Genomic DNA, 13335 nt, shown 5'->3' with positions numbered 1-13335 from the left:
GTAAACCTTCTCCATTAATGGAAACAGCGGCACCTTGCGACAATAACGCCACCTAACGGTATTCACATGTAGTTACAAGCTCTCACAACCCACTCGTTACAATGACCTCATGTCAGTATCACCCATTTTCACCCTTGTATTTACTAATTAGTAAGGCCTATACATGTTCTGCTAGCTGCCACGCGAGAAAAAGAAATCAGTGTAACGTTATAACGTTAAAAGTTTGTTATAACAAGATGTTGTTCACATTATAACAAAATGTTTTCACGTTATTACGACGTAGAGACAGAAAACAATGTACCTTTTTATGTACGTCTCATGCTAAAATGTGTTAACTTATTGATATGAAATAAAACGTTTCATGATAACTTATAATATGAAACATTATAAGCTATAGGGCCTAACACAGACTTAGGTTAGAATTATTCAGAAAGCAAAACAACATGTAGCACACAGAAAAGAAAAAACAGGTTATGGTCGTCAAGCTAACACATTAATGAAGTAAAAAAAATATATAAAGAGACGTACCTTGCTCTGGAGTCTTCTAGAAATATAGCAGCGTCACTGTAGCCTATGCTTTGTGGCAGTTTAAATAGGCTATTTATTTTGCACAACATAAATGAACAAGAAACATTCAATAATTCCATGTTATCCAGCAAAATGTAACCTGTATTGTTACCGGCTGAATGACAAACAAACCAAAAAGACATTCAGCTTTTGGGAACTAGCTCTCTTTTCTACAACTTTGAGCATACATGCCAAAAAGGCACACCCAGACACTCACTTTCCCATAATGCTTTACCGCATTGTGTTTCCAGCACGTCACAGCTTCTTTCTTCCGCTTCCGGTCTTCTCTCCAGCGCCAGCTGCGTGGTTTGGCGGTGTTAGCTAAAAGCACACATCCTCGTTTTTCACTCCAGTGTCATATGAACTTGGAATAATTACTAGCACCATGTCATACCACGACGAGGAAGAATCGGTCAGTGAAAAAGGTTTCTAATATACATTTGAATACCTTTGTGATAAAAGCAATAACACGCTGGGTAGTGGTCGTCGGTTAGCTAGCTAGCTGCAGAGCTAGCTTAACTCCACCGGCATAACAGTAGTTTTCAGTGAGCCAGCATGTTATCAGTGATTGTTGTAGCCGTTTTTTCTGAAGAGAATGTAACCATAACATCACAAACCCTGTAACTTTGTGACGTTTTGTCGGGTAACATTAGAGAATAACCTTTAGGGAAAGTAAGCCAACAATAATGATGATAGCCTGATTGACAGATATTAGATGAGCATCAGCAACAAATGTCTCACCCCTCTGTTTCTTTACAGTACGATCCTTACGCCTACCCAAACGACTACGACCTGCACACCGGTAAGTATTCACTCACACACACACACACACACACACATATATATATATATATATATATATATATATATATATACACTTATTCTACTTTAGTATTAGTGTCTCCTCTTCATCACTCTCATCTTCTTCCAGGTGACCCTAAAGCAGACCTAGCCTATGAGAGGCAGTATGAGCAGCAGACCTACCACGTCATCCCAGAGGTGATCAAGAACTTCCTGCAGTATTTTCACAAAACCACCTCTGACTTAATCGACCAGAAGGTTTATGAGCTGCAGTCCAACCGTGTGTCCAGCGAGAGCATTGAGCAGAAGATCTACGAGATCCAGGACGTCTATGAGAACAGGTAAACTCGACTCTCTGTGAATACACCTCTCCCTAAAGTGGTTGCCTCCTTAAACAGAGACATTACAGCTGTGTGTGTGGGTGTTAAGCATCTCATCTTTCCTTTTTTTGGTCCTGTTAGCTGGAATAAGTTGACTGACAGATTCTTCAAGAACTCTCCCTGGCCAGAGGCCGAGGCCATCGCATCACTTGTTGGCAATGGTGAGTTTGTCATCAATCATCTCCCGTTTTTCCCTTTGCACAATCTCTTGTTCTTTTATTCTCGAATTGGTTCTTAAAATGTAATAAATTAAATGTTAATGAGTTCACCCCTGTGTAGAGCAGTAGTGGGGATGTTTCATGCTATTGTTTTTTTTTTATCTCCAACAGATGCTGTGTTCCTCATCCTCTATAAGGAACTGTACTACAGACACATTTACGCTAAAGTCAGCGTGAGTAACGGCTCAATATGAACCCTCATCAGTCTCCCTCTCAATTATTGAGCAACCTGCAAATTGTGTGAAAACTTTATTTTGTTTTAAGTATTGTTTTCCTGATCATCAGGGTGGACCAACTCTGGACCAGAGGTTTGAGTCGTACTACAATTACTGCAACCTCTTCAATTACATTCTCAGTAAGTTACTGGAATATTCCTTACAGTTTCCTCTCATCTGTAGTTATCAGTGTAAAGTAACACCTAATGAAAGACAAGTCATATAAGAATGTGATTGCAAACAGATGCTGATGGCCCTGCCCCGTTGGAGCTGCCAAACCAGTGGCTCTGGGACATCATTGATGAGTTCATCTACCAGGTACAGTACATTTTGTTATTATTTTATTTTTTATTTTTTACATATATCCCTATTTAACAAAAAACACAGCAAAAAGACAAACATGAGTAAGAATCTGATTAAATAAAGGACTAGGTTAAATAGTAGTAGCCAGTAATTTCTAGGCATGTATTAATCTACAAGGAGTAAAAGATAAATGACATATTAAACATGACCTTCACAAAAAATTCTAGTATTATTTGTAGTCCTCACTGATATGGAATGTGTGTCAACATCACCTATTTTACTTCAGTCTAATGGTACAAATAAAGCATGTTTAAATGCTGTTAACACTGTTAGGGGAATTGCACTCTCTCCTTTCCAGTTCCAGTCCTTCAGTCAGTACCGCTGTAAGACAGCCAAAAAGTCAGAGGAGGAGATCGAATTCCTGAGGAACAACCCAAAGATCTGGAACGTCCACAGCGTCCTCAACGTTCTCCACTCCCTGGTGGACAAGAGCAACATTAACCGCCAGCTGGAGGTTTACACCAGCGGAGGTAAAGAAGAATGTTTGTTGCTTTTCTAGTAAGAGAGTAACGTCAACATGTGTCAGTGTGTTCAGTTTAGGTGTTATATGAAGCAGCTAATATGTTATTTGTTGGTGTGTTGCAGGAGACCCAGAGAGTGTGGCTGGAGAATATGGGCGTCACTCCCTGTACAAGATGTTGGGTTACTTCAGCTTGGTGGGACTCCTGAGGCTTCACTCTCTGCTCGGTGATTATTACCAGGCCATCAAAGTGCTGGAGAACATTGAGCTCAACAAGAAGGTAAGGCACCAAATGTAGAGAGTGACACACTTGAGTACTAATACTACTGAGCATGGCAGGCTGAACGATATGGGAAAATAATCTAATTGTGATTTTTTTTTTAGACTGATATTGCAAGAATGATAGTATGCTTTTGGAAGTTCCTTGTCTCCTTCTAGTCTTTTGTCTTCTCCTTATCTGTATTATTCACTATGTAGAAGCAAATCATTCTGTAGTATAACCAACACATCACTGGATACACTGGATACAACATATAAACTGCTCTTTCATGTAGGCCAGGCCTGTGTGTTGTGATGAAATAAGATGAATTGGTGAATGAATTGATATGAATAAAATATCTTTATTCTGCAACTGAATTGCAGAAACCTTCAATCACAGTAGAAAAATATAACTTGTAACTTCAAGCCTTTTAAACATGTAATGTAATGTAAAATTGTATCTGAGAAAAGGAATAGCAGAGCACTGCAGAACAACAGGCCTGGTGTACATTAATATATGAAAAATAAATATGAATGTTACTGATCGTGAGTCAGTTACAGTAACAAATCACACAAACTGAAGTGCAAACTGACTATAACTTTACAACTCTAAAAATACTGTAAAAACTCAAAGCCTTGTTGTAAATATGTAGTTAAGTTTACCCAGACGTTGGGAAGCAGCACCTGAGAAGGGTCTTGAGGAGCTGCAGTATTTATTCATGGACTAACAGAAACCAACACTGCACATTTAATAACACAAGACAACTTTACCGTTTCTTGTCTGCTCTGATAACCAACACCTAAATATCTGTCTGCTCTGTGTGATCCACCCTCTCTCTATCACTGGACCACACACTCGCCACAGCAATATGTAATATGTAAACATGTGGATCGCACTTAAACCTAGCCTTTTCCATTTTCACACAAGAACCTAAGCTTGCACATAGCGTGGTGGTTGACAGGTTTTTGTTTTTCCCCATCTACACTCATTCCCTTGTATCACATGAAGTGCAGGGCACCATGTGTGCTTGTGAAGCCTGTGGGGCCAGGTGTTTACAATTCTCTGTGTAGATGGTCATGTAGCACAAAAAAAATGCAACTTTTGCAATTTGAAAATTGTTCCATAACTTTGTATGCCAGTTTGAATTAATTGTTCAGCCCTAGTATTTTTTTTTACCTAAATTTGCTAGGATTTAGGCTTCGTCTTCTTGAGTTTCCTTCTGTCTGGTCCAAAACATTATATCTATTATGCTTCCTGTCTTACAGAGTATGTATTCCCGTGTGCCCGAGTGCCAGATCACTACATATTACTATGTGGGTTTTGCCTACCTGATGATGAGGCGCTACCAGGATGCCATTCGAGTCTTCGCCAACATCCTGCTCTACATCCAGAGGACGAGAAACATGTTCCAGAGGTCAACATATAAATATGAGATGGTCAGTCAGAGCAGTGCTTCTTTGATGACTTTTTTAGCTTTAATTCTGGATTCTTCACCTATTGCACATTAATGATATGTTCTTAAAAATATATTTTGTTTTTGTTCAAAGTTTTCCAAAAAATTCAGACAGAAACCACAATATCTTGGTTGTGTTTTTTTTTCTCCAAAATCCTGTAATGATTGAATCATAAACACCAGACATTTTTATTCAAGCATTCACTGAAATTATCACAGAGTTTTATAGATGAAACAGATGTCATGACACTTGAATCATGTTTTTTAGGTTAACAAACAAAATGAGCAGATGCATGGCTTGCTGGCTATCGCTCTCACCATGTACCCGATGCGCATTGATGAGAGCATCCACACCCAGCTGAGGGAGAAGTATGGAGACAAGATGCTGCGAATGCAGAAAGGGTAAGAAAGAAACTTACCACATTATGTTAGAACAACTAAATTTGAGGTTCAGTGATGTCTCACTGTGATATTTTGCCTTTTATTTAATTTGTGTATTCCATTATCACTAAAAAAAGGCCTTTTTATATTGGCCAGAAATTCCTTTTTGATAAAAAAAAAACAAAAAAAACCCAAACGTACTTAGGACTTACTTCTACCACCTAAAACGTACTTAATGCCATTAGGTTGTTTGAAATTTGGCATTGGTGTTTATAACTGTGGTGCCCATCAGCTACAATGTCTGAAGTGACACAAATGTTCCCTTTTTCCTCTCAGAGACCTGCAGGTGTTCGAGGAGCTGTTCAGCTTCGCCTGTCCCAAGTTCCTGTCACCTGTAGTGCCAAACTATGACAATGTCCACCCCAACTACCACAAAGAGCCCTTCCAGCAGCAGCTGAAGGTCTTTGCTGAGGAGGTGCAGCAGCAGGCTCAGCTCTCCACCATTCGCAGGTAAAACATACAAACTTTGAGTGTGTGGTATAGTTTAGGAGGCCTGTGGACACAAAAGTGTGTGTATCCTCTAGATTTAACATTACAATCAAGTGCATTTCCTTCCTCATAAAACTTTCGTAAAGCTGACTACTAAAAATAATTTCCTATCCATCGTTGTTTATAAACATGTTTACTACCAGGCATCTTGTTCTGCCTTTGCTAGCACACCAAGTATGACACTACTGGTTGACAGTTTTTTTGTGTTGGTGTAGGAAAAGTATTTTATTCTTTATTCTTTTCTTATTTTTTTTCTCTATGTGGTCCTTTAGAAACACTTGACATTGTTTTTAGAAACCCTGTTGACACAGATATGTTTGCAGGGTGTCTGTACATGTCATCTAAGTCACAATGTGTCCTTGCAGCTTCCTGAAGCTGTATACCACCATGCCTGTAGCCAAGCTCGCAGGATTCCTTGATATGACTGAGCAGGAGTTCCGTATTCAGCTGCTCGTCTTCAAACACAAGATGAAGAACCTGGTGTGGACCAGTGGCATCTCAGCTCTGGACGGAGAGTTCCAGTCTGCTTCTGAGGTTGACTTTTACATTGACAAGGTATGTTAAACTCTGTTAAATGAAAGTGATGCCTTTTGACTTTTCCACATAGTCACATATAGTTTAAATGGTATGTCACAGGGGCGGATGGACCACGAGGAAAGCCTTTGCCGAAAGTGCTGTTGATTTGGTGAAAATGATTTTTCACAGCAGGTCCAAACTGATATGTCCACAAGCCCCCTGAATTACTGCACATGTTGCATAGAAAATAGTGAGAAAGGAATGTTATAGGGTGGTTTTGTTCATTGTTGCACGCAGTTTAATCAGCTTTTTCTCTGTAACCCTTCCACAGGACATGATTCACATCGCCGACACTAAAGTTGCTCGTCGGTACGGAGACTTTTTCATCAGACAGATCCACAAGTTTGAGGAGGTGAGTAAAGAAGGAATTGAAAAGTACAGAATTATGGCGTTGCTATTTATTGAGGCATCAGATGAACATGTTTTTGTTATTGACATTATGTAATTCAAAAGAGAAAGAATTTTAATGTTCGAGCCAGTTTGAATGTTGAAGGATTGTCAGATACTGATATTAAAAATATCTTGCTAACATAATGTAACTCTCACTCTTTCAGTGACTAATGCCACAGCTAGCCTCTTATTTAATCAAAGGACTATCTGTTATATCTTGTGTGGTTAAAAAAATGAAATAACTTTATTTTCCACAGTTGAATAAGACACTGAAGAAGATGCCAGCCAGCACCAGCACTGCAACATCAGGGAGTGCTGCAGCCCGAGCAGTCTAACCAGCAGCAGCAGTGAAGAAGACCTCAGGGGCTGAGTCCTCTGTCCCCTCAGTCTTTTTGACAATTATCATTGATGAAAACTTTTCTATGTAACCTGGCAAGAATAAACTAATGGATTGGTGTGCTGAAACTCGTTTTCTTGTTGCTATCTAAGTTTTTACACTGAACAGCCACTGGATGGCAGTATTTACCAACACAGCCTCAGATACTGAGTTTTGAAAAACTGAATGGCTGTTGAACACATGCATGTATAGACATGCAATGGGATAGTGACTACATTACCATAGGATCATTTGTCTTGAAATACCATTTAAGCCTTTGTCTGTTCAGACTGTACAATAGAAGTCTTGAGATAGGAGGACACATATTTAGTCTCATGAGTCATAAAGGTTGAGATTCCCAGACCTTCTCTGTCTCCCTCCATCTTTTAATATCCTGGATGAACTCATTCTGCTGCATCACCTTCTACGTTCTCAGCTGCTCTCCTGTCATCCCACTGACCGAGGTCAAAGGCCGTTGCATATTTCTTTTATTATCACAGATCATCCAACATTTCCCAACACAGATCTCAGGACTGGTGACAATAATGACAATGAAATAAAAACTTACAAAATGGGAATATAAAAAATTAATGTTAAAAACACACCACTCATCAGAAACAGCGTCAGTTGTCATAAAGGAAAACAGAACGACATATGTCACCATAGCACAATATACACATACTCCAAACATCCAAATTTATTCCCTACCTAGTTTGGTAAGCCAGCATTTTTCTTCAAAAATATTTTAATTCCATCACATTTTTCTATAAAATAAAAAAATAAAGCAAACGTCGCTCATTTTGAGCGTGACTCTTTTAGTCCCTCAGGTGGCAGTGTAAAGTCTCTGTGGGCACAATGCCATCTTTATGTCTATAAAAATTGGATAATTCATACTTTTTTTAAATTCCATCTATAAGTCCTTACCAAAGCATTCTTTAACTGCCTTTAATATCAAATTTATCATAAAAGATTCAAAGTTTTTTTTTTTCCTTCAAGTGGCTCCAGTCGCAGACGATATTTGATCCTACTTCCACCATCTTCATCATTTGAGAAGTCTTTCAGGTATTATTGAAGAGTCTCCTTGTATATGACTGACTCCGTCCATGCTAAAGATAAAGACCTGGACCAGGGTCTGAATATTCACCGCTGTCCTGCAGACTGGAGTGTTTCATCTTTTTGCCACTGATCCAAAAAGAAAAGCACTTTTATCAAACTACTACAGTACTTAAACAATTGCACAATGGCAAGGGCCCCTCTCGGTCTTGGTGACAAGTGAAAACTCCACTGTGAAGATTTCCTTGGGGAAAACATTTGCAGTGCTCTTCTCTGCATTAAATGTCCATTTATAATTTCCCAACAAAAATGTTTCTAATATCTGAAAGAGAAAGTCTTACTGTCCCATCCTCACTCCGTCAACACTGATTGCTTCGTCTTGCAAAAAAAACCCCAAAAAAAAAACATGATAAGGAATTGCGTCATTTTCTCAATGTCCCATTGATGGCCATCCGCTGGTCTGAGTGTATGTAGCTTCACTTTTTTGAGTGTGTGTATTTGTGTTTGTGTGAGTGTATGCAGTCCAGGTATGACTTCAAAAGGATTAGTGAGAATGAGGCACCTTTTGATGATTTTAAGGTCATGGTTCAACAAGCTTCTCCCACAGGGAGGCTTAGTCTCTCTTCTCCACTCAGCTCTTTGGATGAAAGTCGATGACACCAGTTGGTTTCGTCTCGCTGAAGAAAAGTTCCCCGCTTATGGTTTCCATTTCCTTAAGGTCATCTGAATGGAACTTCACCTGAAGCACCAAACGTGGGACCACCTTCAACATAAGACCCACTCAAACCAACCCAATGGTGAGTAAGTCCTCTTGCAGGCTGTCTCACTGATGCACTGAGGTTGGCTGATGAGGTTCCCTAGACTACACACACTCCTCCTCCAGTCCTCCCCAACCTTGTCAGGGTGGTGGCGTGGAGGCACAAGGACACACACGAGTCATGGTTGCGCTCAGACCAGCGAGGCCTCGGCTAGTCATAACTCTGTGATCTCCAGGGGACTCTCCGACAGGGTGTCCCCGTCCTTGTGACGGTGCATCGGGGTGGACTTGGCCGACTCTGTGCGGGCGTTGCGCTCAGAATAAAGCCCCCCGTCGGCATTCAGTGCCTCCAGAGAACGAGCCAGGGCCCGCTGGTCGTCCTCTGGCAGGCTGTTGAGGTCAGAGGTCAGAAGGGTACCTGTGCTGCCGTGGACCACGTGCACACCTTCAGGACCCTTCAGCTCCACAGGAAGCTTGTGCTTAAAGCGCAGTGTGCCGCGGCCTCCACCCATGCCCAGACGCTCATCCTCATCATCGTCCAGATCACTCTGGATCAGCTGAAGGAGGACAGGAGAGGAGAGGGAGAGAATAAACATATTGATATTGTTTATACAATACATCAGTTTGACATCAATATGGCAGCTTTTGCAAGAGAGGGGTTTGAGGAAGAGCTGGAAAGAGGTAAACCAGTGAAAGGAAATGTTTCAGGGGAGAAATCAGTGGATAACTTGTAAGTAACATCTAGGATATGTAGTACAACAATAGATCAGCAGGAAAGAAGACATTTCAGACCAGACCTGGGTAAAATAACTGCAAAGAGCATTAAGTTGTGGGGTGGGGGGTGCCATATCAGAGCAACTGAGAAATGTAGATAAGTTATTACAGTCTTATCGCTCCATTTCTGGTGATTGTCTCAACTTCCTGAAAATTTCTGTGCAATAAACTCCATCCACAGCTGAACTCAAAAAAGTAAGTGCAAACTCTATTTGACCCGAAGTCTGGCTCAAGGTAGCAGTGGATAGCAGAGGTAGTGAGAAGTTGCCAAGTCAGAGCAGCAAACGTCAGAATGAGGAATCAAAGGAATGCAAGATCACACTCCGGCGGTGTCAGACAGGAACAACACAGCAGCAGTTTTTCCGAGCCCACCTCGGTGACTGACGAGTGGTCTCCCTGGCTGGTGGATACTGTGACGAGCCGTGCTGCAAAGAGCTTTTTCAGCCTCAGGTAGTCGTCTAGGACCACCTTGAGCAGGGAACCCTGACAGGACGGCAGGTAGGATCAAACAGAGTCTGTGATAACACCATCCGCCTTACACACACCCTGTTACATGAATCATAAATGAGTCCACAGCAGGACTGTCTGGTCTGTTATCTAACGTGCTGGGTCTCAACAGCATGTCTTTGAGTCCTTGGGGTGTCTCTCTTTGTTTTCTTCTCAGGACATACTGGAGGATGTGGATGTGTCAATGTGTGTGTGTGTGTGTCTTCCTGGGTAATCTGACATACAGGTGTCTTACCTTGATGGGCCCTTCCCTCATTATCTGGCCCAGCTTAGCGATGTTGTCGTATTCTTGAATAGCTGCTCTCAAGTAACGATCGTCCTCAGGCTTTGCTTGAGGCTCTCGACCAAATGTGCCCTGTGGGGATGACACACACGCTTACTTATTTAAAAATGGTCACCTGTGAAAAGAGGTTACCTTGGAGGACAATGCCTTTGTAAAAAACAAACTTGTGTAATCCTGAGAGTGAGGAATTTATTTTCTACCTCTCAGCATTAAAGCCTGGAGCAAAATATAATCTATTAAGATCCTTAGGGTATTGTTGTGAAATATAAATGAGCTAAGATTAATGGTGGTACTGACATGAGTGCGTGCAGGGCTGTTCCATAGGTCAGTTATCTCACTGAGGTTCTCAGGCAGGTCGTCCTCGTGGTCAGCCTGAGCTGCCAGCTCCAGGTTGCGACAGAATGGGTCCAGCCACACTGGATTAGCCCTGCAGAGGCAAACAGTATTACACACACACACAATCTACATAATGTAGGATGTAAGTAAAATTTGACTTTGACATTGACCTGCTTTTTCAGTTGTTTTATGGGACCGGTGTATCTGGCTCTTAAATTAAAGCAGTAAATGTCCAACATCATTTGATAAAGTTGAAACACAACTTTGGATGTTAGGGTAACTTAAGGGATAATTTTACATATTGGGTAACATGCTTATACGCTTCTTTGCTGAAACTTTGACACATATCTCGTGTCTGTACGCTACATTTGAAGCTAGGGCAAGCCTGGCTTAGCTTAGCATACAGAATGTAAACAGGTGGAAACTGCTAGCCTGGCTCTGCTCCTCTAAAGGTCTTATTTTGCGTGGCAGGACTTATCTCTACTTTACTGCATCAGTGCCAGAGAAGGGTCTGGAAGCACCCATTATTATGCTGGTATGGGGAAAAAACGTCAAAAGTCTTGGGCAGTGCTAAGCCCAGGATGCAGCGATGGTGCCTTTGCAAAATGGGCATGTGCAGATGGGGAACGGGGAGGAGAATGCCAGCGGAAATATCTGTCCAATTACAGGCGTATACCCACAATCTATATCTGCTGAGTCGGACTAAAATCTCACTAATTAATACATTTTATCCTCGTTTGATTCATTCTTACAAAAACCAAAATGTAAAAGTGACACATTGCGGTTATATGGGGAGTTATGGTCTGTGTATATTTCTTGGCTGAGTGCAGTGATTTCCTTAAGTGTCTTTTGGTTGCTTGGCAAACAAATGTCAAACTATTCCTTTAACATATATTAAACATCTATTTTTTTTAGTTTTCAAAGACAAAAGTCCTTGATCTTCAAAACTGATAACTCATAACTACTAAAAATAATACTGCAGGAAATTTTTGATAAAAACCATAGTTGCATAATTTCAAGACAAAGTCATATTTTGTGGGAATTCCAATATATCACAAAGAGGTGTAAAAATTAAGTTATCTCACCCCTCAAAGGAGTACTTGTTAGTGTTGGGCATATCCAGGATATCCATCAGACCCTGGTTCCCTGGATGGTAGAGGACAGATCATTTTAATAAAAACAGGCTCGCCACAGTAAAGTGACATGTTGTACTAAACAGTAACAGCTGGCAAAAGCCATAAAAGCCACATCCTGATGTTAACGGCTGGTGGGACCGCCCCCTGCCCGAAGCTGCTTCTCACCTGTTGATCCTGCAACAATAGCTTTCAGCTTCCTCTGGTGTCTGCAACACAGCAAAAGACGCAAGTCATGAGAAGGTAAACATGTTGATGTCGCTGCTCAGAGTGACAGCACGAAAACATGGTCCATGACTGAGCTGATTTTAAATGACTCACTCAAGATTTAAAATAAATCTATGTCAATACAAAAAGAGCTGAAGGGTTCTTACACTCTGCGATAATGCCAGTTCATTGTGACAAACAAAATCCCTGCCAAGCACAGCAGCACGGCCAGGATGATGATAACTAGCTGTGAAAGAGATAAAGAGAGAAAGTTTAAAAGCAACTATAAACATCTGTAACAGCCCATGGGTTTGTGGAGGTCCGAGCCTCAGCAGACCTGTAGTGTAGTGATGTCATCAGGCAGCTTGTCACTGACAGCGGGCTGAACGTCCACAACGTTGTATTTCCTGAACAGGTTTCTCAGCTGCTCCTTGTTCTCATCTATCATCTGAATCACCCTGAGAATGTGAAACACCAGGACACAGGTAAACACCAATATTACAACACGATCATGTGGGACATAGGCGGATACTCATAAATTATATGTAAGACAGTGTTAGCATGTAGCATTGGTGTGAAAGATTTATTTCATTCAGGAAGGTATACCTGTCAACATCTAGGATGGTGTTGGTCTGATTGTTGACAACGTGGATGAGCATGTCTGTCTGTGCATAATTCACTCTGCCCTTCTTGTCCACATGGAACTGCATTAGGGAGAGGGAGACAAAGATGTTAAATATCAATACAACACAAACAAACAAAAACAGTTACATAAAATACATCACCATAGAAAAACGTCTTACCTGTATGTCATCTAAATTGACAATGGCTCCGGTAATGTTGGACAGCAGGTTGACGAAATCATCCTGGTTTTCGCGGACCAAATCAGGGATCTCATTGAAGACTATCTTGACCCTCTGGTCATCTCTGAGAATGTAGATGTTCACGTTGGTGGTTGTACTGTGTCCAGCGTAATCGCACGCCAAAATCTCAAGCTGAAAGTAGCCGGGATTGTAGGCCGTGAAGAGGTCATATGTTCGGATGATACCATCTGTCAAACCTGTGAGAATCATGGGATAGAATGTTGTTTCTAAATAAGAAATGAATTGGACAAAGTGAAAAAACCAGCTCTCTAAATTGAATAAAACTATTAACTTATGGAATTGCATTCTGTGTGATGTATCATGTCGTACAACTTTGTCATATCACTAGCCAATTAAAAACTTGGCACAGGAATAAGGAAACTTCCTTGTCTGGGAAAACTGGCATTGCACTCTTTAAAAACTAGATGGCCATG

At 41.0% G+C, this 13335-nt stretch overlaps 2 protein-coding genes across 5 annotated transcripts in view; one reads left to right on the top strand and one right to left on the bottom strand.

The window, feature by feature from the left end:
• The first annotated feature begins 824 nt into the window (after nucleotides 1-824).
• Nucleotides 825-7077, top strand: LOC125903060 (eukaryotic translation initiation factor 3, subunit 6 interacting protein). Of its 2 annotated transcripts, XM_049599678.1 has the most exons (15): nucleotides 825-979; nucleotides 1327-1369; nucleotides 1499-1709; nucleotides 1830-1909; nucleotides 2078-2139; nucleotides 2252-2321; nucleotides 2426-2499; nucleotides 2843-3014; nucleotides 3130-3284; nucleotides 4529-4699; nucleotides 4985-5118; nucleotides 5434-5607; nucleotides 6012-6201; nucleotides 6494-6574; nucleotides 6870-7077. In XM_049599678.1, exons 1-15 carry the CDS (start codon nucleotides 953-955, stop codon nucleotides 6945-6947), a joined length of 1722 nt encoding a protein of 573 aa, XP_049455635.1. In that variant the 5' UTR covers nucleotides 825-952; the 3' UTR covers nucleotides 6948-7077. The 2 variants fall into 2 exon arrangements, with proteins under 2 accessions (XP_049455635.1, XP_049455636.1); XM_049599679.1 differs by lacking the exons at nucleotides 825-979; nucleotides 1327-1369; nucleotides 1830-1909 and having other exon boundaries at nucleotides 1631-1709.
• An 83-nt stretch (nucleotides 7078-7160) lies between these two features.
• cdh23 (cadherin-related 23) overlaps nucleotides 7161-13335 on the bottom strand; it is a 210140-nt gene continuing 203965 nt past the window's right edge. For 2 of the 3 annotated variants that reach the window (XM_049599677.1, XM_049599674.1), the window contains 10 exons: nucleotides 12842-13098; nucleotides 12645-12742; nucleotides 12376-12496; nucleotides 12206-12285; nucleotides 12000-12040; nucleotides 11784-11844; nucleotides 10660-10789; nucleotides 10315-10434; nucleotides 9945-10055; nucleotides 7161-9355 (listed from right to left, as the gene is read on the bottom strand). In XM_049599677.1, coding sequence (XP_049455634.1) covers nucleotides 9014-9355; nucleotides 9945-10055; nucleotides 10315-10434; nucleotides 10660-10789; nucleotides 11784-11844; nucleotides 12000-12040; nucleotides 12206-12285; nucleotides 12376-12496; nucleotides 12645-12742; nucleotides 12842-13098 — 1361 coding nt within the window. In that variant the 3' untranslated portion in view covers nucleotides 7161-9013. The remainder of the gene's footprint in view (nucleotides 9356-9944; nucleotides 10056-10314; nucleotides 10435-10659; nucleotides 10790-11783; nucleotides 11845-11999; nucleotides 12041-12205; nucleotides 12286-12375; nucleotides 12497-12644; nucleotides 12743-12841; nucleotides 13099-13335) is intronic. The other variant, XM_049599675.1, reaches the window with a different exon arrangement.

The sequence above is a fragment of the Epinephelus fuscoguttatus genome, linkage group LG16 (assembly GCF_011397635.1).
Source record: "Epinephelus fuscoguttatus linkage group LG16, E.fuscoguttatus.final_Chr_v1".
NCBI lineage: Eukaryota > Metazoa > Chordata > Actinopteri > Perciformes > Serranidae > Epinephelus > Epinephelus fuscoguttatus.
This window is presented reverse-complemented; position numbering and strand designations above follow the sequence as displayed.